Here is a 27,148-nt window from a genome sequence, read left to right on the forward strand (position 1 = left end):
TTACAGGTAGACGGAACATTAGCTAGTGCCACATGATTTTACTGGCGAGAGGGACTGATCAGAACATGATTAATGTTCTCCTTGTGGGGTAGGGGATTGATGTATCAAGCAGCGCATGAAACATTGATTTATGTGAGTAATGAATGTTAATGGTGATGTGTAAGAGGTTAGCCTGGAGACAGGGTGCAGAATTTGACAGGTTCAAATGAAAAGATTGATCATTGTGGGCAAAGGTAGTACGTTTGTGTGGGTGTATGTGGTGTAGGATGGGTAGGTGTGTGGGGGTGTTTGTGATGCAGATGGGTGTGTGTAAATGTATGAAAAAACTTGCAAAATATAACTTCTGGAATTCACAAAATACGATCTCTGGAATTCACAAAATACGATCTTGGATCTCCTGTTTGAAATTCAACATTACAGCGTGCATACAGGGACTACATAATTATCAGGAAATACCACAGAATTAAAACCAGAGAACCAGGACTCGACCGCCATCTTGATACAGGCATGGAGCAAAAATTGGGGGTATTCGGTTTCCCTCGGAATGCGCTCGAGGCATTCGTTTTCATGCAAGCGCGCCATGGATGGTGGGCGCGTTTGAGAGACACACTTTATGCAACCTGCACAAGAGTACCAAGACGCTTGAGATGAGACGCAGAATTGTTTTCGTTCGTCTCCACGCACCGTCGGCAAGGACCCGAATACCCCCAATTTTCTCCCCATAGCTGATGGCGCGATTGTATGTGGCGGTATAGGAGTCCTGTTCTCCTTCTCTAATTCTGTGGGAAATACTATACTAATTTGATCTGTAAAAGTGCATATTTATGCATGAATGCGATTTATGTCGTTAAATATATGAACATCATGTGGTGATGAATAGGATTTGACCATGCAATTTTGTGATCTTAAGATGCTTACATACATGCTATGGCTTGGAAATTTCTGCATTACATTCTCTTTTTCTTTGTAAAAAGATTGGGGGGGAAGTAGTAAATACAGTAATTATTTTAAATAGATGGAGCAGAATATAGGAGATTAAAAGTGAGAGTGAATGGCTTGTAGGAGAGATCCATCCCTGAATTTGTACTAGCCATGAAACAGTGACCACATGTAGCAAAACTTGTCTTGTGAAAGAGATGCTGGCACTTTTTTAATGAATTAATAATAATTGTCATCAATGCAGTGAAAACAAACAAACATCACAAAAGGCTTTTAAATTCTTAAGAACTGGGTCATCTAAATATTTCAATTTTGCCTAGATGTGTGTCGCAAGCATCAAAGGGACAGTGCAAGAAATAATTAGATGCTTACATACATGCTATGGCTTGGAAATTTCTGCATTACATTCTCTTTTTCTTTGTAAAAAGATTGGGGGGGGGGGGGAAGTAGTAAATACAGTAATTATTTTAAATAGATGGAGCAGAATATAGGAGATTAAAAGTGAGAGTGAATAGCTTGTAGGAAAGATCCATCCCTGAATTTGTACTAGCCATGAAACAGTGACCACATGTAGCAAAACTTGTCTTGTGAAAGAGATGCTGGCACTTTTTTAATGAATTAATAATAATTGTCATCAATGCAGTGAAAACAAACAAACATCACAAAAGGCTTTTAAATTCATAAGAACTGGGTCATCTAAATATTTCAATTTTGCCTAGATGTGTGTCGCTAGCATCAAAGGGACAGTGCAAGAAATAATTATTGCCACCTCTGCTTGGGCAAAATCTCATTTAAAGGTATCAGTCCAATACTGTAAAACAGGAAATTTTGGCGGTACATTAATTTTCGCGGTTTTCACACTCAATGCAGCTGCAGTGAAATTAAAAATGTGATTATGTTTTTTTTATGTAAGAAAACTCAAAATTGCAAACTTGAAAAAAAGTGAACAGGTTAAAAAAATTAGCAAAACACAAAGATTTTGCACATGCAAATAACAATGAATACATGTAACAACTTTTGCAGTAGTAAAGTGTGCTGAGGCTAGTTGAAATTTAAAAAATAATTTTTTTTAGTACATTGTACTAGAAGTGTTTTCAGTGCCCAGTTTAATGCATTTTCAATTTGGGGCAAGATTATACAAATGTAAAGGCATGAAAATTATACCAGCGTGAAAATTTCATCTTATAAAATGCAGTTTATTAGCACGACCCCTTTTGGGTATTTACTTACACTAGAAATCACAAAAGTTTGATGTTATGGCAGACTTATGATTTTGAAAATAATTAAAGAGAAACAAAGATTAAGGCCCCTGTCAAAAATCTTATAAAGAAAGGATGAGGTGGATTGTGGCCGGGAAGTAGGTATAATGGTCATAGATGAATCAAAAACAAATATTGGTGATTGATGATCTGTGTGGAGAGTGAGAGTGTACGGTAAAACACAAGGTATCAAAATAAGTCTCATTCCTGATGGCATAGTTCAGAACCGCCATTCACAAGCCATAGCTAAGAAGTTGATTTCAAGTTGTGGAGTATGAGTTTGTGTACCCAATAATCAAGGGATATTTCAGTAGTGTAAAAACGTATTGGGGTTAGAGAACGATGGCTTGAGAGATAGGGTTGTATGAGATTGTAGTGAAGGCACTCTACTTCCAATTCCAGAAAAACACAGCACTTTTTTTGGGGGGGGGATTAAAAACACATTATCCTGTTTTGTCAAATGAAGCAAAGCTAAATCCTAATCCTTGAGTAGTTCTAACTGGCAATGAAAATAAAATTTTCATTGTTGGTCAACTTTTAGAAATAAGGGCCAAAAACATGCATTTTGGGGGAATTTTTCGTATGTTGACATTAATCAAGCCCAAAGACTTGTATAAAGTTTAATTTCAAGTTATGCATTTTAATTTTTAGAAAACACATTTTCTAATCTTTTTCATAACTGATTATCAAAAATAACAGAAATTGTTAAAATTATGAGCACACTTTTAGCCTACACTCATGATTTTGAATACTTTACAGACTTGTGCCAAGATTACAATTTAATTGTGACTATGATTGTAAGAAATTGCATGTTTTTGACCCGTTTGCCCTCAAATTTAAAAAATATTAAAATTTGACTTTAATGCCAGTTAGAACTAACCAAAGGCTTAGGATTTTAAGCTGTTTCATTTGGTAAAATTCCAAAAAATGAGTGCTGTATTTTTTTGGAATCGGGAGTAATAAATGAAGCTAGGAAATATGGGTCACTAGGAGGTATTAGAAAGGGATTTAATGCTAGCTGAATTTCCCAAGAGTTTCACAAAGATATGGGGCTTCCTGAGATCTTTCACTGAATTTGTCAAATTGGATTTGTCAAAAACAGATATCTGTATCAAAACCAGGGGAGATATCTTGCACTTCCCATAATGCATTTCTGCCATTTCAATTTTCTGTACTGATTTGCTATCCACTGCAACCCGGGTTGATAGTGATCAAAAGTACCTCAATGCACTGAGCACATCCAGATCTGGCAAAATATATTTATCTCAGGACTATCAACCCATGATTAGCCAGTCTATTCTCAACTTGAAAACAAATGGAACCTGTTCAAAGTAATAGAAGCGTCATTTGATGAACTGAGGTGATGAATCATGTTGCAAAGGATTCTGGGAAGGGTAAGACATCATTTCTGTATCAAAACACACTATGGATTTTGTAGTTATTCTGAGATGTACAGCGAATGTGTTCTAAAATAATTTTTTTTTCGGAGACAACACTACAGCTGATTTTGCTTTTAATTTACTTTTTTATTGCTCTATCATTGTTTGATGTTACGATCAGCTTTCACGTCTTAAGATGCCAGATCCCAAATAAACAAACAGACATTGATATTAATTCCACATAAACAGTAACATGTGTGAAACTGCATACGTAGCAAAATAATGTATCTGAAATTAGGTTTATTTTGTGTAAGTGCAAGTGCGATAAGATAATCCGTTCCTTATGCAATTGCAGCTTGTGTAAAAGAGCAATTAGATTCATTTACTGCAGTGAATAGATTTAATATTTCTTTTATTCTCATCAAATATTATGACAATTATGATTATATTAAATATGGAAAGTGTAGTATGAAAGTAAACAAACTTGAACAATACGATATAGCCCAGGGACTTGTACCCCGGGATGGATGCGTGCCAATTGGGTTATTAACGTGGGTGTATGCAAGTGGATGCTTTGTAAACACTGGTAAATGAGGACCATGCATGAGATAACTCTGTATTAACTTTTGATGCACAGCAACTGTGGACGTCTGCGGTTCCTGGATGACGGTACTAGATTGAAAAACAGGGAAATAATGCATTATCAAGAACCACAGTTAGGGTCAGGTTGTACTTCAATAGTAAAAACTGCAAGTGGTGTACCACTGTCCACGTTTGGGGTGTTGGGGGCATGGTGCAGGGTGTTAAGTGTGTGTAATACAGAGGGGGAGCAAATGATGCGATGCAGATGAGTGTTCAAAATAATGAGTTCGATCAGTGTTACTTGTTGTGGAAGTTCATAGGGGGTAAAACAATACATTATATAATTAATTGTAGAAGATGGATGTGATAGTAGATACTAGTATAAGTATGTTTAAATAAAAAATAACCCGTTGTAAGAAACATAGTAAACAAAGTAAATACCATACATTGTTTTTGCCAAGGAATAAGCTCATAGTGTATAATGAATTTATTTTTTCCCTACAAGATCTTACAAATCAAACTTTCACAATTTTTAGGATAAAATTCTAAGCAATACCCAGATATGAAGTTACAGGGTTAAATTTTTCGAGCAACCAACATCAATAAAGGTCAACGAATGCAGGCCTGGGGGATTGTGTTGATAATACGAAACCCCACAAGCAGATTATGGATGCGTTTTTGGCGGCTCGCTTTTTTTGTTTAGATGATGGCAGCTTATCATTGAGCCAGGGAAATGGATCAATAGAGCTTAACTAAATTTACTTGATATATTTTTGTGTAAGTATCAATTTAACCAAGCCAACAAAAATTTTGAACCATGTGTAATTTTTTTTTACTGAATAGCTATCATTTTTTACCAGGATGAATAATTAAAAACATCTAAATGTTAGGATAATATCTCAGTCATAAACTGAATAATAATGTCACAAAAAATACACATATTTCATACTTTGCTTTTATCATTATTCATCTTTCACCCAAGCAGTTCTTGACTAAGCCGACAGAAATTTAGCATTGTTCCAATTCAAAGAACAATTGTATACAGGACTGGGAGAAAAAAATGGCGTGCAAATTATGTGCACGAACTGAAATAGACTGCAGTGTATTGAATCTTCATTTTTTTTCATCTTCATCTTCTTTGGTGACACTTTAATGGGAAAACAACTCGGGATGTGTGCAAAGTGTTTGGTAACTGTAAGAGTACTTCGGTATCATGAGATCTACTTGTGATCAGGTTGTCATGGCAACCGCTAAATGTGATATTTTGTCACAATTCTGGGGCTTTTCTCCATTGCATTGCTAGTCAGGCATTTGCACGGCTGGTGAATTTGCCTGGCTAGGCTAGCTGGCTTGCCTGGGCTACCCGGGCCGCATGTTTTTAACGTTTTAAGAAGCCTGATGGTGAAAACAGCATCATTTACGCTCCTAAATTGGACAAATTCATGCTGTCGACAGCCTTATGTGACTTTTTACATGAAACCCACCACCGTGCATTATGGATTAATATTTCATATTTCTGAGCTCGGCTTGCTTCTTGCAAGAGCTGGATAGTGAGCACTTAATAGCGTATTTTTAATGCAAGCTTCTTTTGTATCTTTTGTAACTTTTGCAGTGGATACGGACGACGGAGTAAGGGGAAAGTAGGGTCTCCAATCATGAAGAGATCTACGTCACCGAATTCGCAAGGTAAGATTACTAGTAATTAGTTTGTTTTCATTAATTTAGCAAATTATAGGAAATTATTAATCAGATAATGTATTATTTGGGGTTGAGGGAGGGAAGATCTACTCCAAATTGCAAAGCAAGAGCTGCGTGGCTCCTATTTGCTCGGTCAGACATCCAAGAACATTGTCCCCTTTACAAAAGTACGGGTATAGCGACCAGCTTGAGGAAGGGGAACTGCACATGCGGACACTGGTTTGACAAAGCTTTTTCAGATGTGTGACGTCAACCCGACCAAGAGAATCGCTATACATTGGTTCGCTTCAAGTTCGGTAGTAACATCAATACTTTTTTGTGATTGTGCCCAGTGGCGTAACTCCTATGGGCTCTGGGGGGCCGCGCCCCCGGGCACCCGGGCTAAGGGGCACCCAAGCCTGGATAGCCTTTGACACGATAATACTTTGTTATAGGAAAGAAGTGGAAACCTTTACCCACCATGCATAGAATTACTCTTCATTTGGGTGCCCTTCAACACAAAATTTTTCGCAAGGCGCTTAGCTGCATTGAAACATAAATTGCCATTTTAAAGACCTAAATTCAACTTGATTTAATACCAAATTAGTGGTATTTTTGCACGCCTGCACGCAATTGTTTTAGGAAGAGGGGGTATTTTGTATTCTTGCCCCTGATCGCCACAATCACTAGCTACGTCACTGCAGCAAGTAGCTGCTAGTGATGAGTCTTCAAAAGTAAAGACATTGGAGAATATGAAAACATTTTGTTTTATTAACATGCACTGCATTAGCTTGTATTGAAACATGAAATAAATTTAATCTGAAACACTATTTGTAAGTTATTCGGTAGGTCTATACTATGCCTTTCAATACCAAAATTGATTAGCTCTGCACCATGCACACCCTTGGTTAGGGGCACCCGAACTACTTTCGCCCCCGGGCACCCTGTCCCAAAGTTACGCCACTGATTGTGCCACAAGCGTGCCGACAAGCCGCCCTTTACGTGTGCGTGTATGCTCTACACGATTAACTTAAAGTGCACGATGCGATAATATGGCCAGCGAAATACGGACGTATGTTACTACATAACTTGAGGTGAACCAAATTATAGGATTTCAGATATATCTGTCAGTTATACATGTATTTATGTATTTGTGGTTGCCGAAACATTTCAGCCCAAATCACGGGTCAAATAATCAAAAAGTTGCCCAATTCCTTAAAGTCCCGGGAGCCAATGTTGAAAAGTTGCCCAATTTTGTTCTTAACCATTGGTTTCTATGGGACAGGAAATTGTTGCCCCAAATGAACACGGTGACTTTTCTGAGTTTTTGGTTATTTGACCCGCAATTCAGGCTGAAATTTTTTGGCACCCCTGTGTTTTATCTGTCCTGATCAGCAAGGAGATGCTCATTTTGAATGTTAGATATGCAAACCTTCGTCATGCTGTAGGCCCCATATAATGGATTTCCCTAGCATAAATCTGCCATACCCCTGTGGAACATTTAAGAGAAGTCTTCCACAGAGGGAGTATGTTTTTCAAATTTAATTAGCTGGGGTTGATTAATTTGAAACTCATACTCACTCCTCTTGTATGTGGCTTTGCCTATATTCTCCACAACTGGAGTGAGTTTTTCAATTGGAAGTGCCCCAATTGTCTATTCTATTTAAAATCCATACTCCCTCTGTGAAAGACTTCAGCTAAATCTTCTACAGAGGGGTGTGTGGATTTAAAATGGAATAGCCCATTGGTTCAGAGGTATTCTGAGAGATAGTCTGTTAAGTTATACCAGAAGAGACGTATGTGAAGTATTGAAGGTATAATATGCAAAATTGTGTGACTTTCGGAGGATGTTGCCTTACCGCGAAATCTCAGAATTGGATAAATGTCTTCCTGGATATGAAACGTCTTCCAAGGATAAACAATGGATACTTAACTCCCAGGTGCCGAGAAATATATTGTTTTTGTCACATCTTATATCAATTATAAATCATGCCGAATCCTGGAAACGTGCAACCTTGTTGGAATAATGCCTTATTACAAAATTGTAGAAATGATTGTCTGCAAGGGTGTGAAGTCACATATTCTTGCGAGTATAAATCAACACATTATGGTTTTTACATTTTCATATCAAATATAGATCATGGCAAAGTGTACTGTAAATAAGTGTTAATCTTCGTGAGGGTTTTTACTTTTGAATTTTGTGAATAGGGGTTAGGCTGCGAATTCAACAACACACTTATGTCATATATAATAACATTGTTATAAGAAATAAATTTTGTGACAATACCAATATGTACAAAGGCTCCTTTGTCAAAAATTGGGAAAAATTCTGTACGCAAAATAAGCTCACATTTCTATTAAAGTAGGAAAATAGATATATGAAGAGTGCAGGCACAAACCATGTGCTGCCTTGAGGTTTTTTTTAATCAATATTGTTATTGATAATGTGATTTTATACTATCAGGTTTTACTACCATATTCACTGTATTAAGTGTTAAACTGCGTAAGGCAACAAAAAAACCTGTTCTACGGACCCAACCGACCTTCCATTTTTGAGATTTAAAAAAAAATTGCTGTATACATGTAAAATCAGCTGTTTTTTGGCCAAAAGTGGACTAAGTTTGACAGAAATTGTTGTATGCATGTAAAATCAGCTGTTCTGGGCAAAAAATGAGATTTATTTTGACTGTTTAAAAAAACATGCGCAAAATGAGGGAAATAATTGCAACAAAAAAGTCATATATTTACAGATTTTGGTGAATTTTAGAGTCATTTGCCGCCCCCCCCCCCCCAAAATGTCCGATTGACCCTACTTGAAAGGTCTGTCAGCCTGTAGCATTTCTTTTTTGTCACCCTATTTCACCATTACAAACATATAGATCTATATTTACATTAAAAATATTAAAATACACCAAGCAGCCTTTTGATAAATGCATTTTGCATCTGAAATTTTTATATTGATATCAATGTAAAGTGATGCTTCCTCGAAGTGTTTATTTGTTCTGTTTTTATAGCATTGTAACCATTGAATCTTTCATCTTTTATAGCATGATACTTGTTCATGGATTTGGTTTACATCGCTACTTAAATTTACAAATTGATATATTTTTTCAGGAATTCATGACCTGATTCAGTGATTATACTGTCATTTTGTTTATTTGCATACAGAACGAGTTAAGTGTTTGCACAAGCTTGAACAATTTTGTTATTATTTGCACAGTTGGGAAAAGTATATTAGATAATTTGAAGTAAAATGAATGGTAGAATATTTGTGTATGCAGTTTATATGGTGATTTGATTTAAAAATTCATTTTAATTGCAATACTAGTATAAAGATGATTATCCAGGATTATCTTCCAGGCCAGTACACCTGCTTGTCTGTCTGCATGTGCTCTCATTAATACTTGGTGTTTTAGATAAGGTTTAGGCAATGAAAAAACCTGGAACAATTGATTATTTCGGGCCCAACCGACCCAACTTTGGTATTGTGGGAGAATTTTTTTAAATTGCTTAAATCATGTAAAATCAGTCATTTTTTGGTCAAAATTGATTAATTTTGACTGAAAATTTGTTTGAAAGCAATTCAGAACAGTTTCAAAATATGATTCGGAAAAAAAGAGAAAAAATCATCAAATTTTTGCCAGAATTTTCAGGCTTTCTGTGATATTTTAGGATAATTTTAGTGTCCAGAAAAAAATGTTAAATGGTTTTCAAAATAATAGACAGTTTGAAAAATATGAATGAAAGTAGAAAGTTAGGACATTAATTGCAACCCTGTTTGCGAAGCGTGGGATATTTTGGGAAATTATCATACAGGTGTCAGAGCCCGGTATCAGAGTCTCTGCACAGAGCTTGTGCTAGCAATAAATAAAAAGTGCAATGGTTGCATAATTTTAGTTCATATGATTTTAGGAATATGATTACAGCTATAAGATGGTGACTCGCTTTCCATAGAGTTTAAGTTTGTGTGATTTTAGTTAGTACTTACCTACTTTTAAAGGGCAAGTTGCCAACTCTCATTTTGTTTCACCACTGCAAATCTTGTTATTATCTTTAATAATAATATTTGATATTATTCTTGCAATGAAAAATATACAACTCCATTGTGATAACAAATTCTAGTCTGATGGTTTGTTATCTCAAAATAACAAACTTCCTTTCTTCAGGTTATAGTATACATGATATGTGTATTTTAGTATACCTCTATAGTTTGTTTATCATAAGTATATTGTTCGGTCAGAAATGTGTTCATCCCATTGTACAACTCTTTCCAGTGGAAATGGCGCAGTCTGAATAACAGCTCTTTTCAGAGCCACCAAATTGTTCCACTTTTAAAACAAAGACAACGTTCAGGACTTATGCTGCCAATGTGGAAACAATGGCGAAGGTAGCATTGTAAGAGAGTACCCTAAAATTTGAACAGACTTATGGGTGAGGTTAAAGATAAAATATTTTACCAATCTTGTAAAAAAAAAAAAGAAAAAAAAAAAGGAAGGTTTTATTTCAAACTCTAATGGTGACCCGCAGGTCAAATTGCTAGAATTGTACATTAAACACAACTAAACAGACACAATGCAATTTGCAGGCAGCAGCTTAATCAGCGCCAATATTGCAACATTGAAACAAACAACTATACAAACATCCAATCCAACCCAACCCCATCCCCCAGTAGGCAATGAGGATAAAGTGCCTTGCCCAAGGACACAACACGTTGGCACGAGTGGGGCTCGAACTCACAACCTATGTATTATGAGTCGGGCGCCTTATCCACTCGGCCACACATGCTCCTCTTGTGTGAGAAAACTGGGAAAGTTATGTGTTTTCTTTCATTTATCGGACTTTGCCGCAGGTTCAAAGTTTGTGCACACTCCCCTTTGCATACAATGACATGAGAAAGACACACATTTACCCACCCTAAATGCATGCACAGGCACACCTCTGCATGTACACTCGCCCACCATTAATCAGTATAAATTAAGGCAGAATTGAATTAAACCACGTTTTCGAGCAAATTCCCGATTTCTGGTCGAAAATATCTTATTTATTAATTGAAATTGACATTCTGGTCTAAATGCAATGTCACGTGGGATTGCTAATTTTCATCATCAATTTATCATTGTCAGTGTCTTTCTCATAGCTCATAATAGCAGGATACTTATCATATTTAACACTTAATAAGAAAATGGATCCAATATAATTTTGTAATGAAAAGCCAAGGGTTTTACCTGGAAAAGTATAGCAGAGAATATCATTACATCGCAAGTGACTTGTCCTGTTTAAATTGTCGTCAATTCCACTTTAAAGATGAGTGGGAGATTATTCTTTTAAAAATTCAGAATCTGGCAGAGATTATTCTTGTCAAGAATCTGAGGTTTCAATTCCCTGAATTTTATAAGCCTAACAGAAACAAAAGCCAAGCTAGATAGAAATTGACCCGGGGAGCCACTCATATACTTTCATATGTTGTCATCCTCAAGCAGGCCCTCAAATTTCACACCCTAAACACTGATCTGGAGCATGTGAAATACCAACCCTAATCACTGATCTTCTTGTAAAAAAGGTACCCTTTTCACTAGACTTGGGCACCCTTTTCACTGACCACCATAAAAAAGGTACCCTTTTCACTGAAAAGTGTGGACTTTGAAATGGGATATCCCATATTAGGTAAATATAACCTCAAATTCCTTTCTGCACGTACCATGCCGATTGGGTGCGACTCTCCAGACTGTCGGACAACGATGGTACCATTACTCTCTCCTTCTTTGTGTATGCCACTTGAAAAAGTCTCATCAACAATATTTTGAATATCATGAATTTGATGGGCATGTCAAGGTTTCAGACAATGGGAAATCGCAAAATTAAATTATTCTGCTGAGAATCTGGAATAGCAGACAACAGGCTCATTTCTTTTATTAGAAACAGCAGATGACAGATATGATTTGGACGCAATTTATAAAAAAATCACACTTATAGCAACTGAGCAGCCGACTAATTGTTGGTTGATCGATATAAGGCAACTTTTTTGATTTACGCAAATATAGTTTGCCACCAAGACACAAAATTATTTGAATCATATTTCTCGGTTAGATTGGATTTAATACCAAATGACTCCATCATACAAACAATTTCTGCATCTGAATAACAAATAGTTCACTCTCCATGAAGCGAAGTCGCAGAAAAATATCACCCGTTGTGCTCTACTCTACATGTGAATACACACATTGAAGATAGAAGTTATTGTCTTCAAATAAGGATATTTGTTGAGATTTGAATTGTCCCGTACTTGTAGTTTGTGTATTACAAGGAAATCCAGGGGCTGGGAGTCACAGTCATTGACTAGGGTAGTAAGCTTCCCAGGGCTGTTACTATGAAACATGGTGTACCATACAATGTACGTAAAAACCTGTTTAATACTTTTGTTTCACCATTTTTTCCTCCTATTTGATTTTGAGTCATACTATTTTCTTTAGCAAGTTCTTTAATTACTGCACATTTCCTCATTGGTGGTTTTGGTCAAGTTGTTCCTTTTTTCTTTGCTGTATGTGCACCGGGGGTACTCATGTTTGGTATGTGTAGAGTTGTGAAGCGGAGAATTTGAAAGTGGACCCATCAATATACCAACTTTGAAAGAAATTTGGACTGATTGATATATCAAAAGTCAAATTTATGGGAAATGTCCAAAATTTTGGCTACCGTGAGGCAAAATTGGGCTATTTTCCGGAAATATTGAGGAAAATTTTGAAAAACAAACCTATCCATATACCAAAATTGGCATAGAAAGGGGGGGGGGGGGGTTATTGATATACCAAAATGCCCCGGGCAAAATGTTTGTGGCACATCCCAAAATGTATTACTTAACAATGAACAAATCAACCTCCAAACTGTATATTGTTATGCAACATGCCTATTGCATCATGGGAAGGATTTTCGGCACAAATTAACATCTGCTAGAGCAAACCTGAGTCAAAATATGGCAATTTAAAGCAGAGTGTACAGACTGTAGTGTTCTTACAAAGTGCAGAGCAAAGGTAGTTTACTTCAGAAATTAGTACAGAATAGAATTTGATTTCAATAGTCATCTAGGGATGCACTGGGCTATTCCAATTGCAATCCATACACCCCATGTAACCTTATTCTCCCACACAGAGGGTGTACTTTTCAAACAGGGGTTACCTGAATGGGTTAGTCTATTTGAAATCTACACCCCCTGTGTGGGAGATTAAGTTTACAGGGGGTGTATGGATTTCAACTGGAATAGTCCATTCATTTCAAGTTGCTATTCCAGTTGCTATTCTAGTTGCATTCCACACACCTCCTATAACCTTAATCTCTCACATATAGGGTGTATTTTTTCAAACAGGGGTTACCTTAATGGGTGAGTCCATTTGAAATCTACACTTCCTGTGTGAGAGATTAAGTTTACAGGGGTTGTATGGATTTCAAGTGGAATAGCCCATTCATTTCAAAATTCAATTGTTTTAATGATACATTAGAGTAAACTTGGGAATGAAGTCTGTTGTGGGGGAGTTGTAATCAGATCGTAGCATGGCAAGTGTACTGTTCATTGCAACAATTTTGGTCCAATAATGAGTTAAAAGGTGTATGTCATTCAATGCTGAAATGAATTCAATAACAAGCATTAGGATCTCAATATGCTCATCTAGCAAGGCACAGTTCTTTAACCCAAATATGTTTGTACACGCATAGAATGACCTTTGAGTGTGATGGGTGGTACAGAAACTCATGCTCCAAAACTTGAGGTCAAAGTTTAAGCTATGATTGTAATAGAAGTTACTGAACTGTGGCACTGGGAGTGAGACTTTCATGAAGGCAGATGGTGATATTGAATTTGACATTTAGGACCTATTTTAAGTCAACTGGGCTTTTTTGGTGGCAGGAACTTAGCAACTAAATGCATATTGGAACTCAACAATTGGCGAAAACAACATTGTGGATTTGAATGATGCTTTTGGTGCTGAATTCCCGGTAGGTAGGATTGAATGAGTTGGTGTCAAAATTGACATTTGCATGTCACAAAGGTAACTTTTTATGTTATAGTTTAAAAGCAATAAAGCAGTTGGCATTATACAGCATGTCAGGCCACCATACACTATCACAATAACAAGTTTGAAGTTGATCGATGATTGCGTTTAAACTGCAGAATGGATTAATGAAAATGTAGGCAAAATATGCAAATAATTTGAAGATCTGAAGATGAGAGACAGAGCATGAATAGTTTGAGTTATAAAACGAGACAGTGTGGTCTATTTTCATCATGCTTGGATGATCACATTCACTTCAATAATGGAAAGTGTTGAAAATTATATTCCACGCCATAAACTTCAATGAATTACTCTTACAATTGGCAATTTATTATTAATAAAACTGGGAGGGAAAAATGAATAGTTTGAACTGTAAATCAGACAACATGGCCTGTTTTCAGGCATGCTGGGATGATCACATTCAATTCGGTATCGAGGGGTGGTGTTAAAATTGACATTTCATGGGAGCCTTTTGCATTAGTTTCTATGACATCTAAATTACATAAATTAAGTTGGGGAGAAAAATAAATAGTTTAAATCATAAGAGAGACAACATGGCCTATTTTCAGTATGCTGGGTTGATCACATTGAATTCAATATCAGAGGGTGGTGTGTCCAAGTAAACACTTCATGTAAGCATAGCGTCAATTTATTATAACTGAATGTGGGGAGAAAAATAAACAGTTTAAATTATAAAAGAGACAACATGGCCTATTTTCAGCACGCTGGGACGAGGCACATTTAATTCAATATATCGAAGGGTGGTGTAGAGTTTGACATTATCATTTTTCTGAAACTGAGCCGTGTAGCAGTCGGTAGCAATAGGAAAATGGATTAGATGGATGAAAGTGGGTGGGTGGAAAAAATTTATAGGGAAAGAATTATCAGAAAGATAACCTGACCTATTTACAGTCAATTAAAGGTAGTACTTTATGTGTATTACCACCTTAAGGTTAAATACAACTGATTTTCAAGGCTTGATTCCAGAGGGGCGTAAGTTAATAATGGAAACAGCCATGCAGAAAAGAATGAACTCACGCGTACAATAGTGTATCAATCTGAACTTGGGCCACGGACAAACCGCGGCTCGTGAGTCATCCTATATGTTGCAGGGATAGGGAAGGGGCGACCATGATAGGACCATATGGGCTGATGGGGGTGGGGGGATTGTGGGCAGCCGTTTTCGGCAATTTTACTTTGGATTTTCTAAATTTTCAATTTGTGAAATTATCCTGGATGATATCTGTCGTGAAATAAATCAATGCTTCTATAGGCTATAATAGGCCTAGTATGCCTATTTATACCCTGATTATGCAATATATAGGCCTACAACAATAACTACAACAACAGTAACAAAACCAACAACCAATATTTTGTTAATCTAATTAGATTAGTATAGCCTAAAAATTCCTGAATTATATAATGAAAAAAAAACGGGCAAAAACAATCAATCGCTGCAGTCAGAAAGAAAGAAACGAACAAGAAAAAAGAAAAAAAGTGAGAGAATGGAATGGACCACATAGGGACTCGAACACGTACCAAAGTTTTCCAGCTCAAAACTATAGTATTATATAGTCGAACGTGAGTCCGACCGCAGCGCTAACCGATTGAGCTACTGAGTGATCTGTGAAATCGATTGATCTCAAACTGACTATTATGGAATAGTGCATACCAGGCTCTTATGGTAAACAATCTCATCACCGCTGTAAATGTCGGAGGTATCGATGGCGAAAAACCTCGATTTTTGCAAAAGTAGCTTAAATTTGGAATGAAATTCAAATGGTAAAGGAATCGACATACTTTTGAGAAATAATGTAGGCAGTTAGAAATCAAAATTAACGCTCCACAATCCAGATATCGATAATGTAACATAACAGTGTTTTGTGGTACAAGATTCTCAAAATTGTTCCCCAAAAACGGGCTAATAAAATTTAATCGGTACTGTATTTGGTTCTTCCCCATGGCAACATTATTTCTTTGGTCGATTTGTAGTACAATACAAAAAAGAAGAAAACAGTCACTCGGCGTGGTTTTATACGGAGCGAATATTTGAAAAAAACTGCATGGAACGTGTTTTTGATCTTGTGAACATGGTGCGTAAAAATTATTTAAACGAAGGATTTTCAAACGGATTCTAAAAATTTGTATAAACACACAAAAATAATGTTAAGATACATCCATGCACCAACATTTGACTCACTGCGATATTTAATTGCTGAGAAAACGCGGTTTTAGAGAACAACTTTATACGTCTTTTATACGTTTTTTATACGTTTCTTCGTGTAACCTTAAGGTCAGCAACTATTTTAAACTGTTGCGATTTGGTAGTTCACAGCATCTTGCGAATGGTAGTGAGATTTGGCAAAAATTGCATTGAACATTTCATAGCGAGCATGTAGGAGAATTCAAATATCACAGATATACTTTTATAGGTCCTGTGGTTCTTGAGGTATGTTGTAAAAAGGGCTGAAACAACACCACTTTTGTAAAACACACATAATTCATTAACAGCAATAAATCAAGCACATTTTCTAAGTATATGATTTGTAGAATGAACTTTTGCAACAAATCAAAGTGTTATTTTTCAACAATATATTGATTTGAATAACGAAAATCAATTTTTTTTGGGCTGATTCGACCAACAATACCTCGTCTACCCTCTGGTTGTCCTAAGAAGGCATTTATGACTTCATCATTCGCTTTGATAGTATCGTTGTTTTTCGCCAGCCCATTCGGGCTGGTACCTGTTTCAGGTTTGGGGTCAGTTTACTCAAGAGATTATATTTTAGTGGTATTGGAATGATTTTTTTTTTTTACTTTTTGTGGTTAAATTTTTTTTTAAATATTTTAATTCGATTTGTTAGGAAAAGTAAGTATGTTTTGCCGTTTCAACGAACGAAAACGAGTGAGTATTAACAAAGTTATGTTTGAACTAATTAATTATGACTTTAAAAGTTTAAAGGCCTAAATGTAACAATAATAGTTAATATATATAGCATCATATGGTCAGCAGAAGAAAATCTGACATCACCTATGATGTCATATCAGTGTCCTTGACCGGGGTCCTTACTCCTTGACCACTGAACAGCGTGATATCATGTTGATAACAGATCTATAGAATCAAAATCTTCATCATATCCCGGATCATATCACAGATTCTCAACAATCTGTGATCTTATGGACCATATTGATGTGAAAGTAGTTATCTATCATATCCTGTGTCGTTTTATGGATAAAATGACTCAAAATGTTATTGATGAAATGGTTGCTATCATAAACATCAGTTTTGTCTTTTCAACAGGAAAAATCCGATGCAAAATAAAGTTTTTAGGGCCTAGCTATAATATGGGCATAATTTATGCATATAGTATTGAACAATGTACCCCATTTGACATGCACTTATAGATAAATAAATTGTCTTACTTTATTAATTTAATAACTTCTTTATTATAAATAAAATGACACATAACTATTTGATTCATAAAATTACATTCAACAAAATGATTGAAGAGAAAACACACAAGGCACTAGGCAGACTGTTATAGAATGGAGTATGTAAGATGCCATGTCCATAGCTTCGCAGGAGTTTCCGACTAGCAATCAACATGATCAGCACATTCAGAAAAACACAGTTTAAGAGTGAAGATTGTAGTGAGTAACCAGTCCTTTATAAATGTGCTGGCCACTATCTATTATTATAATATAGTAGGCTTAAACTATACATTGCTAATTAATTAAGTTATTTTAAAATAAAATGTACATGTAAGTTAACTCAAACCGGCAGTGTATATATCGAAAGTTGTGAAATCGGACATTCCTAAGCGAAGATATTGAGTTCGTAAGTTCTGGTATTACAAAATTGGAAATTGAGATATCGTGGGTAAAAAGCTGAAAAGACAAAAAAACCAACGACAACAACAACAACAACAAAACAAACAGACCAGAACAATTTGGAGTACATGTAATGAATTAAAAGAGTTGACATGAGATTAGGAATTAATGTTTTCTGCTGTTTCAGTGTGCATGTTCTCATCGTTGATGGTTTGGTGGACTGTCATGTAGATGTAAGCGTGATCCTAAACATGCCTTTCATATTGACCAAAACTAATTACAAGACCTCTTCTACATTGAGGCTGGCTTTCCCTTTTAAAGGGAATTTTTATTCATAGCTAAGTAAGGAGCATACCGACAAGTCTTTGTATAACTTTCTGGCTTGGAGAGGGGCGTCACTCACTAAGAGATGTCTTGCTATGCACCCGAGGTATGCAGCCAAAAAAGGGTGCCATTTTCATAATGGTGTGTCACCATCTTTGTCAAATAAGGAGTATTTTGAGAAAGCATCACAATTTAGGGTTACATGAACACAGGCCCGTATGCAGGATTTTTTGGGGGTACTGATTTTGAAAAAGTGGACCTTTTGCCAGGGGGCGATTTTGTGAAAAGTGGACTTTCTTCTCAAAATTTGGACCTTTTTTGACCAAAAAGGCATAAAAAGCGTGATTTTGTTGCTTGCTACGCTCACAAGTTGTGATATTTTTTTTTTTTTTTTAAACTTTTGCAAACTTGCACCCCCTATGTGTACACGGGCCTGCATAGATTATCTGGGTGGGTAACACTTGTGAGAGTGATTCTGGAGGTTTTATTCTCCAAATTAAAATTCAGCATTTTGTATATTTTCCTCTTTATGGCATTAGATCTGAATAGTGCTTGAATACTTAAGTATCCTCTGCACACACCACTGTGGTACACACACACTCACAGCATACCTGAACTATGTATGGTGCTTTGCTCAAAATGGCATACGATCAGAAGCTACCAAATATTGAAAGTTTTCACACCGTTTCAAGCATTTTTTTTAAATGTTTTATCAGTTTCCTCACTCCTTCCATACCACCAGGCCCTTGGGTGTTTGAGCACTCTCATCTTCCGCACTCACGTGATATTCCAGTGGATACGATTGCTATTTAAAGCGACATACAATCAATAACTACCGCATATATTGAAGTTCTAGGTTGCAGCACAATTTTTTTCAAAGAATCTTGTCGAAAAATTGGATCATATAATATGCAGAACTGGCTGTCATTGTTGAACACGCTACAGGCCTTTGCACAATTGACAAGGAAGGAACTAGACAAAGTTTTCTTTGGGGCAGCCGGCCAGGCCATGTCTCATAAGGGTTTGGAACCTGCTCTGTGTTATAGAGAAGTGAACAATTTTTGAGGGACTTAAATTTTCACACCTTTTGCGCTCTTCATTACAAGTGTGAAATAAAACACACACAAATGTTTATTTTATTGTCTGGAGCTACTTAGAAACCTGAAATGAGCAAAAGTTATTGCATCATGAAAAATAATGGTGTGAAAAATACTATTTTACCAAGTATTGAAAGTAGTAATTTTCAAATGGGTTAAATATTCACACACCAGCATGCTCCCTTGACAGTCTTAGATTTGAACTTTGTACTTAGTTATTACAGCACATTGATATTCGATGTTAGCACAGTTTTTTAAACATGCAAAAGTAAATCATTTGTGATGAAGCACAAAACTTATTGTGGTCTAAATAATTTCCCCCTTAAGCATCACTCCTCCTTGGGTTTCCCTTGCAATTATGATCATATTCCCCTCCAATTATGATGGTGTTACAAGAGCTTGATCCGTCTTGTAACTGTGTCCATTCTTATTTTATTTTTAAAATGTGCTCATAGATGCACATTCGAAGGGGCAGGTTAGACATTGGTCTTCAAAATGTTTCAATGTGTCACTTGTAATATTTACATTAAAATGCAACATACCGCCTTCACCAGGTCACTTGTGCCTAGCCGAAGTTTCGTCAGCGTTATCTCCTATATTCAGCTGTGAATGCCTAGATATGTTTGACATTCAGAAGGGGGGGGGGGTCCCAAATATACTGGGGGTCATAAATTTTTGGAAAGAAAATGGGGATACAATCATTTTTGATGACCAAAATGTAGGGAGTGACAAGATGATCACAGATTATGATCATATTGCTCTCCAATAATTATAGTGTTAAAAGGTTTCATCCATCTTATTACTGTGTCCACTCTATTTCATATATATGTGTGCTTAAAAAGGTTCATTGATGAGAGGCAGAATTTTTCGCTGTTTCAGCATTAATGTGCCCAAGTGGATCAGATTGGGTCATATGTGTACTTACCTTGCCATTGAGGTAGAATCAAAGAGTACCGACTAGGCGACTAGGCCATGCTTGCATGTTGCTCATGAAGCCAACTTAATGTACCTTGGGATTATTTTGCTATATATGTACCCTGCAAACTTTGATTCAAAGTGCAAATGGTTTTTATTCTGCATGTAACATGTTGTTCCAAAGGGTGCGCAAAGCAGTCTGCATGTGCAAATCTGTGTAACATGCAAGTTTAACAATTAGTGGGTTTTTAGCTCTTTCTCAGAGCCAACAAACCTGCTTGTTTTCTGTTGACAAAGGGCAGTCTTCAGTGAACGGCTCTTTTCAGAGCCACCAAAAAATCAGCAGATAGGTGAGTTCTGCTTGTTTCTGTAGACAAGGGGCAGTCTTCAGTAAACGGCTCTTTTCAGAGCCACTAAAACCTTTATATTAGCAGATAGGCGAGATCTGCTTGTTCTCTGTAGACAAGGGGCAGTCTTTAGTGAACGGCTCTTTTCAGAGCCACCAAAACCTTTATATCAGCAGATAGGCGAGATCTGCTTGTTCTCTGTTGACAAGGGGCAGTCTTCAGTGAACGGCTCTTTTTAGAGTCATCAGTAGACAAGGGGCAGTCTACATGTCTCATTCTTAGGTACTTTGTCTTGAAGAAGTCAGAGCTACTCCTGACGAAAGCTTGACAGTTCTAAACTTGTCCGACGGCGAACCCGCTAAAAACCCACTAATTGCTATGAATTCCCGTCGTAAAAGCCTATCCCACAATATGCAAGTTTAAACTTTACAGATATGCAAATTGAATTATCATTCAATTTCAGCTGCAGGTACACAATTTGTCTTCCACGAGCGCAAACCAAGATGGCGGATTTAAAATTTCCCATTTGTAAATGAAGTCCACACAAAGGTTAAGACACTTAGCTGCAAAGATAACTCCAAACAAACTTAAGAAATTTTCTAACAGTCACATGAAAGTTTATGGAATAAAATATGTAGGCTTACATATCTATTTTTTAAATGTGAAAGCAAGTTTTGACATATTAATCTTCAAATTTGAATTTATTCCAGGTGTCCTTAAAATCTATGGAAACCCAACACCTAGCACGAGACCCATAAACGACAGTCCTCCTTTAAATGTGACATTTCTATGTACTCTAGTACCATTTTACGCACTGTTTCTTAATTCCCCGTGGATCATACGCCCACACAATGTTGTTTTGGCACATAAATACCCGCATAAATGTAAAGAAAAATGTTATCAAAACACAGACATCTCCTCAGCACACTAATGTTTAGTTATTAGCTGTAGGCTTTACAATATCTTATTCATTTACAAGAGCTTTTCCGAATCTTTTGCAAAATAAGGAAAATGATCCCACCCCATTCCCAATTCCCTAGGCCTATAGTGATTAGTCTGATACTTAAAGTCTACATGGAATACCTTTCCTTTTCCTTTCAGGAAGAAACAATAGAAAATAATGTTTTGCATTTTTTTTCCAATTTTATTTTTGCTTTTGACTTTTTTTACTTGTTAATTTTAAATGCCACAAGTTTTATACCTTAGGAAGAGGTTGTGTAGCAGACTACTTGAAGTTGTAAACATTTCTCACCATAAAAATAGGTGTATACATTTATCAGTGAAATAATATGGTTGTAAAAATGAGTGTTTTTGGAACATGACATTTAGGGTGTTACACAAAAGTGTTAGGTTAAATGAGGTATTTCCCAATCACTAGGATCCACAACATGTTCATCTATCAGGGCACAGTTCTTTAACCCCAATACATTTGTACATTCATTGAATGCCCTTTGAAAATGTGGGTACAAAAACTCATACTCTGCAACTTGAAGTCAAATTTTGTGCTATGATTATGTAATTGAGGTTATTGAACTATGCCATTGGGATGAGGCTATTGTGGTCCATAGTGTTACATTTTGGAAACTGTGACGGAAGAAAACAATGAACTAGGTTGCCCAAAACGATACATGAAATTTTCCGTAATTTTGTATGTTTATTTTAGACAGCTATAGGTTCAATTTAAAATGTCTGTGATATGTGACTCTCATCTAACACTGTTTTTGTTGTTATCATAAAACAGCATAGGCTTTAGGAACTGGGGGGGGGGGGGCTTGACCCTCAATATTTTGTCCTGGGGGCTCAGCCCCCCAATAATTCCAGATGAAGTAAAAAAATATGATCAGATACTGGAACAAATGGGTGTTTTTGACCTATTTTCCGCAAAATTTTCTGACACTTTGTGCACCCCCAGGATGGGTCACCATATTTTTTGTGTTTGATCAGCCCCCAACCCCCCCCCCTCCCATGTTGAAAATCTTCTTAAAGCCAAAGAACACCTAACGAAGGGGAGGGTCCATTTTCCTTTTGATTTTCTGTACTAATCATCCTATAGTGTTAAATTTGGTACCACCAGAAGCAACTGATCATCAAAACCACCACCAGAACTCGGCACTGCTTGCCCTACCCCATCCCCACCCATCCACCCCCACTCAAATACTCGGTCCCTTTGGTCCCTATACATGCGATATATTTTTAAAAGTTGTTCTGTGTGGTTTCACTAGGATCCACAACATGTTCAGGGGAACAGTTCTTAAACCCCAATACATTTGTACATTCATTGAATGACCTTTGAAGATTTGGGTACAAAAACTCATACTCTGCAACTTGAGGTCAAATTTTGCACTATGATTATGTAATTGAGATTATTGGACTATAAATGCCATTGGGATGAGGCTCTTGTGGTCCATAGTGTTTTAGGGTTGAAAGCAGGGGCGGCGCCAGGGTATTTTGATAGGGGGGCAAAGCAATTTTGGAAATTTGTTATGCAGCGCGACAGCGCTGCCCGTCGCGCTTGCGCGACGCATGGGGGTGTCTGAGGGGGGATGTGCCCCCCTCAGAATTGGGAAAATTTGCAAAATGAAAGCACAAATGAAGCCATTTGATGCACCATTTTCACCCCTTTAGGGTTATTTATTTATTTTCTAACCGCATATTTTTATGGATTTCATTCATGGGCCCGACTTTCAGCCCGCTGGTTTTAGGCAAATCCAGCACCTTTTGGCAACAGAATAAGTTCATGGTACAAATGTGCGAGAAGTGAAATATGGTGGAAATGTAAAATAAAGTCGCTGAAGAAAAAATTGGCACTTTTAGTCTAAAATGGCCAAATATGAGGTTACTTTAGTCAGAAACCAGGAGCGTTGGAAGGTGCCCCTATGATCACTAAAAGCGAAAAGGTCCACTTTATGAAGCGTGGCGAGAAAAAAAATGCTTTTTCAGTCAGAAAAGGACAAAATTGCCCAATCATGAGTGTAGCGAGCGAAAAATTAGGTTCTTTATGCTTTCTTGGTCAAAATTTTAGGAAAAGGTCCAAAACAGGGCCATCATTTCAAAATCAGCCCCCAATAAATCCTGGCTACGCCCCTGGCCGGCCGTAATGAAGCCAATTGCTTATATTTACGTATATTGGTGCATAATGTTTACACTATTTCTGATACAATGTGATGAAACCCCGTAAAAGTTGTGTAATATCGGACTGAAAGTAAACTTATTTAAAATGATTAATTGCTGCATGACACAGACTTGCATGTGTTGCCGCGCCAGGAAAATGACGTAGCCAGGATTTTTCCAAAGTTGTTGGGAGAAAAGGCAAGAGAGAGGCCATGCGACTTTTATGGGGAAAATTTGCGAAAATGGGCCCAAAATATAAAAATCAACAACTTTAAAACCGCGTGGGTCAGCATTCCACAAGGGCAAGATCCGAAGGGGGAGTTTCCTCCTTTTAACCATGGCCAGGGAGGGAATTTCTCCTTTTCTTCTTCTCCTCCTCTTTCTCTCCCTCCTCCCTTTCTCTCTCCTTCTTCTCTTTCTTTTTTTCCTTTCGTTTACCTCTTTTTTGAAAATTATAGGGGGGGCAATTGCCCCCCTTGCCCCCCCCTGTGGCGCCGCCCCTGGTTGAAAGTAAGGTTGCACAGGATTGAGCACTTTGTCTTGAAAAAGATCCCCAGTAGTTTGTCTTTCACAGTTATGATGTCTATAACACAGCCTAACAGCATGTAGACAATTTGACGTCGCACACAAAAACAGGAAACGCCAGAAACTGTGATGTCACATTTGGTTTTGTGGTATAAATAGGAATATGTTTTCAATGGTGGGATTTTATGGCAAGCAACATGAATTGAAACATGAATTAGTATGTCTCTAGTGGTATCCAATTCAGATTATGGGTCTCCGTAGAGAATTTAGTTGAGATGTATGTATTTTTTCGCTGCTTCATGGCGTCGTCTGCTACAAGTACTAGTACTCTGCATCTAGGAACCAAAGAAAATGGGCTATTCCATTTAAAATCCCCACAACCCCTGTAGAAGATTTTGGAAATGTCCTCCATAGAGGGAGTATGAATTTCAAATGGAATTGAACACATTAAGCAACTCCATTTGAAACTTTATCTGTGGAAGATTCAGGTTGAATCTTTCTCAGAGGGTGTATGAAATTCAAATGGAGCTGCCTAATGTGTTTGTTATAATTATCTTTCTTTTGAATTACTGATTTTTTCCTAAACTTTGTTAAGCAATAGCATTCATTGAATGGAGGTCACACATTCCATCCTCACCTGAGCGTGGCAACTAGAGCTTGCAACCACAATCCGGGTTGCGAAAATGCTGTTTTAGAGGAAGGGAAAATGAATTGTTTGAAGTTACAAGACTTTGGATTGTCACATAATAACTCACATCTAGCTAGTAGCATAGCCAAGACATTTTCATAGGGGTGGGGTTAAGGGGGCAAGGTAACTTTTCATTTTGGGAAGAGGGGGGAAGACATCTCAGGGGGACAGTTACACCACTGCATCTAACCAAGTTAAACTTCCTCTTCCCAGTATATGCACAACAAAAATATTTTGAGATATTTCAACATTGAATCCGTTCATGACATTCCACTATCATCTGACATTATCACAGATTTTCCCCCTGTCATTGAGAGCGGAGATAGGTTAAGACCATCATGTAGTCTAACATGCTCACCTATATAGGGGTGGTAATCAGAAACAATGTCTTTGTACTATTTGGTCTAATAACATTTTTCATCAGATGCAAGATGTGCTGTTCCATACACCCCCTATGGAAGACATGACATTTTAATATAAGTTGTGTTCACATTGTCGGACATACGCTTGGCGGAACTTGGTCGGCGCAAGTTGCTAGGAGTAGTGGTAGGCACTGCCAAAAGTGTGAACAGTGGTCAGCGTAAGTTCCGCCAGGTGTACGTCCGATGATTTACTCCTGACAAAAGTCAGGAGTAGTGAGCTGAGTGTAACCTCCGCCAGGCGTAAGTTGCAATATGAACGCTGCTACTGCTGGCACCCGGTGTAAGTTTTTTTGTTGGTCGTAACTAAGACATTACATATCGTGTGGTTGAAAAAGGTCACAGAAACACCGGAAGTGGTAGCCAATGTTTTCGCCAACCAGAAGTGAATACTTGGTGGAACTGGTCGGCGTAGTGCTAGGAGTAGGCTAGGTGTGATGAAAATATTTGTAGAATTGTTATAATTGTTAGCGTAAGTTTACGCCGGATGTAACTCACAATGTGAACACGACTATTAAAATCTCTCTCACAGGGGATGTAGTTTTCAACAGTAGATGTATGGATTTTAACTGGAATAGCCAAATACAGCACATACAAACATACATAGCAAATGCCCCAGGTATGCTGTATACTCACTCATCATAGCGCACACAAAGTAACAGGGATTTACTCTTGATCCCTGAGCTAGCTTGAATTCGTTTGTCACAACTATAAATTCAATATGTCACATGCCCAGCGAGTGAGCAGGAAACCTTAAAAACTCTTGTCGCAATACTGATTAGGATCCGGTGAGAGAATCGTGAGCGATTACAACTGGTCGTGATTCATGGTTTTACTATTATTTATAGGTTTTTCAAAATGAAAAGTAAGCAGGTTTGATATCAAGAAAGGTATATAATTACAAAATGTTGCCTTTCAGTTGACAAACGTAAGAATACCTAAAACCTAATATTTTATAGTGGAAATTTGTAAAAGCAGGCTATCAAATTATGGAAATGAAAGCTTGTTTTGTAGGAAAATAGAAGTTTGCAAAACTAAACGGGGGAGGGAGCTATGAAGTATTTCATAGGAAAAGTTAATAAGAATAAACTGGATTCATAGCAAATATTGGCATTTTCAAAGTAAATGTTGCTGGATTAGTTCAGTTTATGAAGGATTGCTTTTGCTGTGAAGGAAGCACTTGTTTAGGACTGTCAAAAAGAATCACAAATTGTTTACCTTGTTAACAGTATCAAGGAGAGCTAAGAATTACACTCCTTAGGAGTTACATGAAGTGAGCTTTAAATCACTCTGCTTAAAGAGGAAGCCCTGCCATTAAGCTGTTCTTCTGGGGTGAACCAAACCTGCCTGGTTATCAAAATAGTCTGTGACAAGGTTATCAAATGAACAAGGTTATCTCTGAATTTGACAGGTGCTATTTGATGCAATAACATTAAAACACCAAGCAAATTCAGAGATCACTGATTAGTTTGATAACCAGGCAGGTTTGGTTCACCCCAGAAGAACTGCTCTAGCGGGGCTTCCTCTTTATAGTTGCACCTGAAAAGGGATCTTGGCAGAGTCTAAGATACATACCACTTTGAGTTTGGTATGGGTAGTGACGTCAGTTTTTGTATGCGTTTTTTCACATCATGTTTATCTATGCTCTGTAGGATTGGTTTAGGATCTAATTCTATTCGCTGACCAGCAAAATACGAACCTACGTCACTACCAAACAATACGATGAAACAAGCGTAGAAATAGAGATGGATTTAAACTGGGCATAGTTATAACAATAAAAATACAAAATAAAACATGAGGTTGGTGTGAATGAAACCTGTCATGATTATGATTGAAAAGTTTATCTCAGGAAATCAAAGAATGTCTGGGGGTATGTGACATCTTTGCAGACATCAATATCATTGTGTTTGGTGTAGGATTAATGTAAAGTGCACTCAGTGGCGGCACCAGGAATTGTTTTCGGGTGGGGGGAGAAAATTGGGATGCACACTGGGGGGATCAGAAAACCTTTCC

General features: G+C 37.1%; 1 protein-coding gene across 1 annotated transcript in view; it reads left to right on the plus strand.

Annotated features, from left to right (window-relative positions):
- The first annotated feature begins 5,742 nt into the window (after positions 1-5,742).
- The window catches only part of LOC140141121 (microtubule-associated serine/threonine-protein kinase 2-like), a 173,259-nt gene continuing 151,853 nt past the window's right edge, over positions 5,743-27,148 (plus strand). Inside the window, 1 exon segment of the mRNA XM_072162907.1 lies at positions 5,743-5,845. Coding sequence (XP_072019008.1) covers positions 5,815-5,845 — 31 coding nt within the window. The 5' untranslated portion in view covers positions 5,743-5,814.

This window comes from Amphiura filiformis, chromosome 19, assembly GCF_039555335.1.
Source record: "Amphiura filiformis chromosome 19, Afil_fr2py, whole genome shotgun sequence".
NCBI lineage: Eukaryota > Metazoa > Echinodermata > Ophiuroidea > Amphilepidida > Amphiuridae > Amphiura > Amphiura filiformis.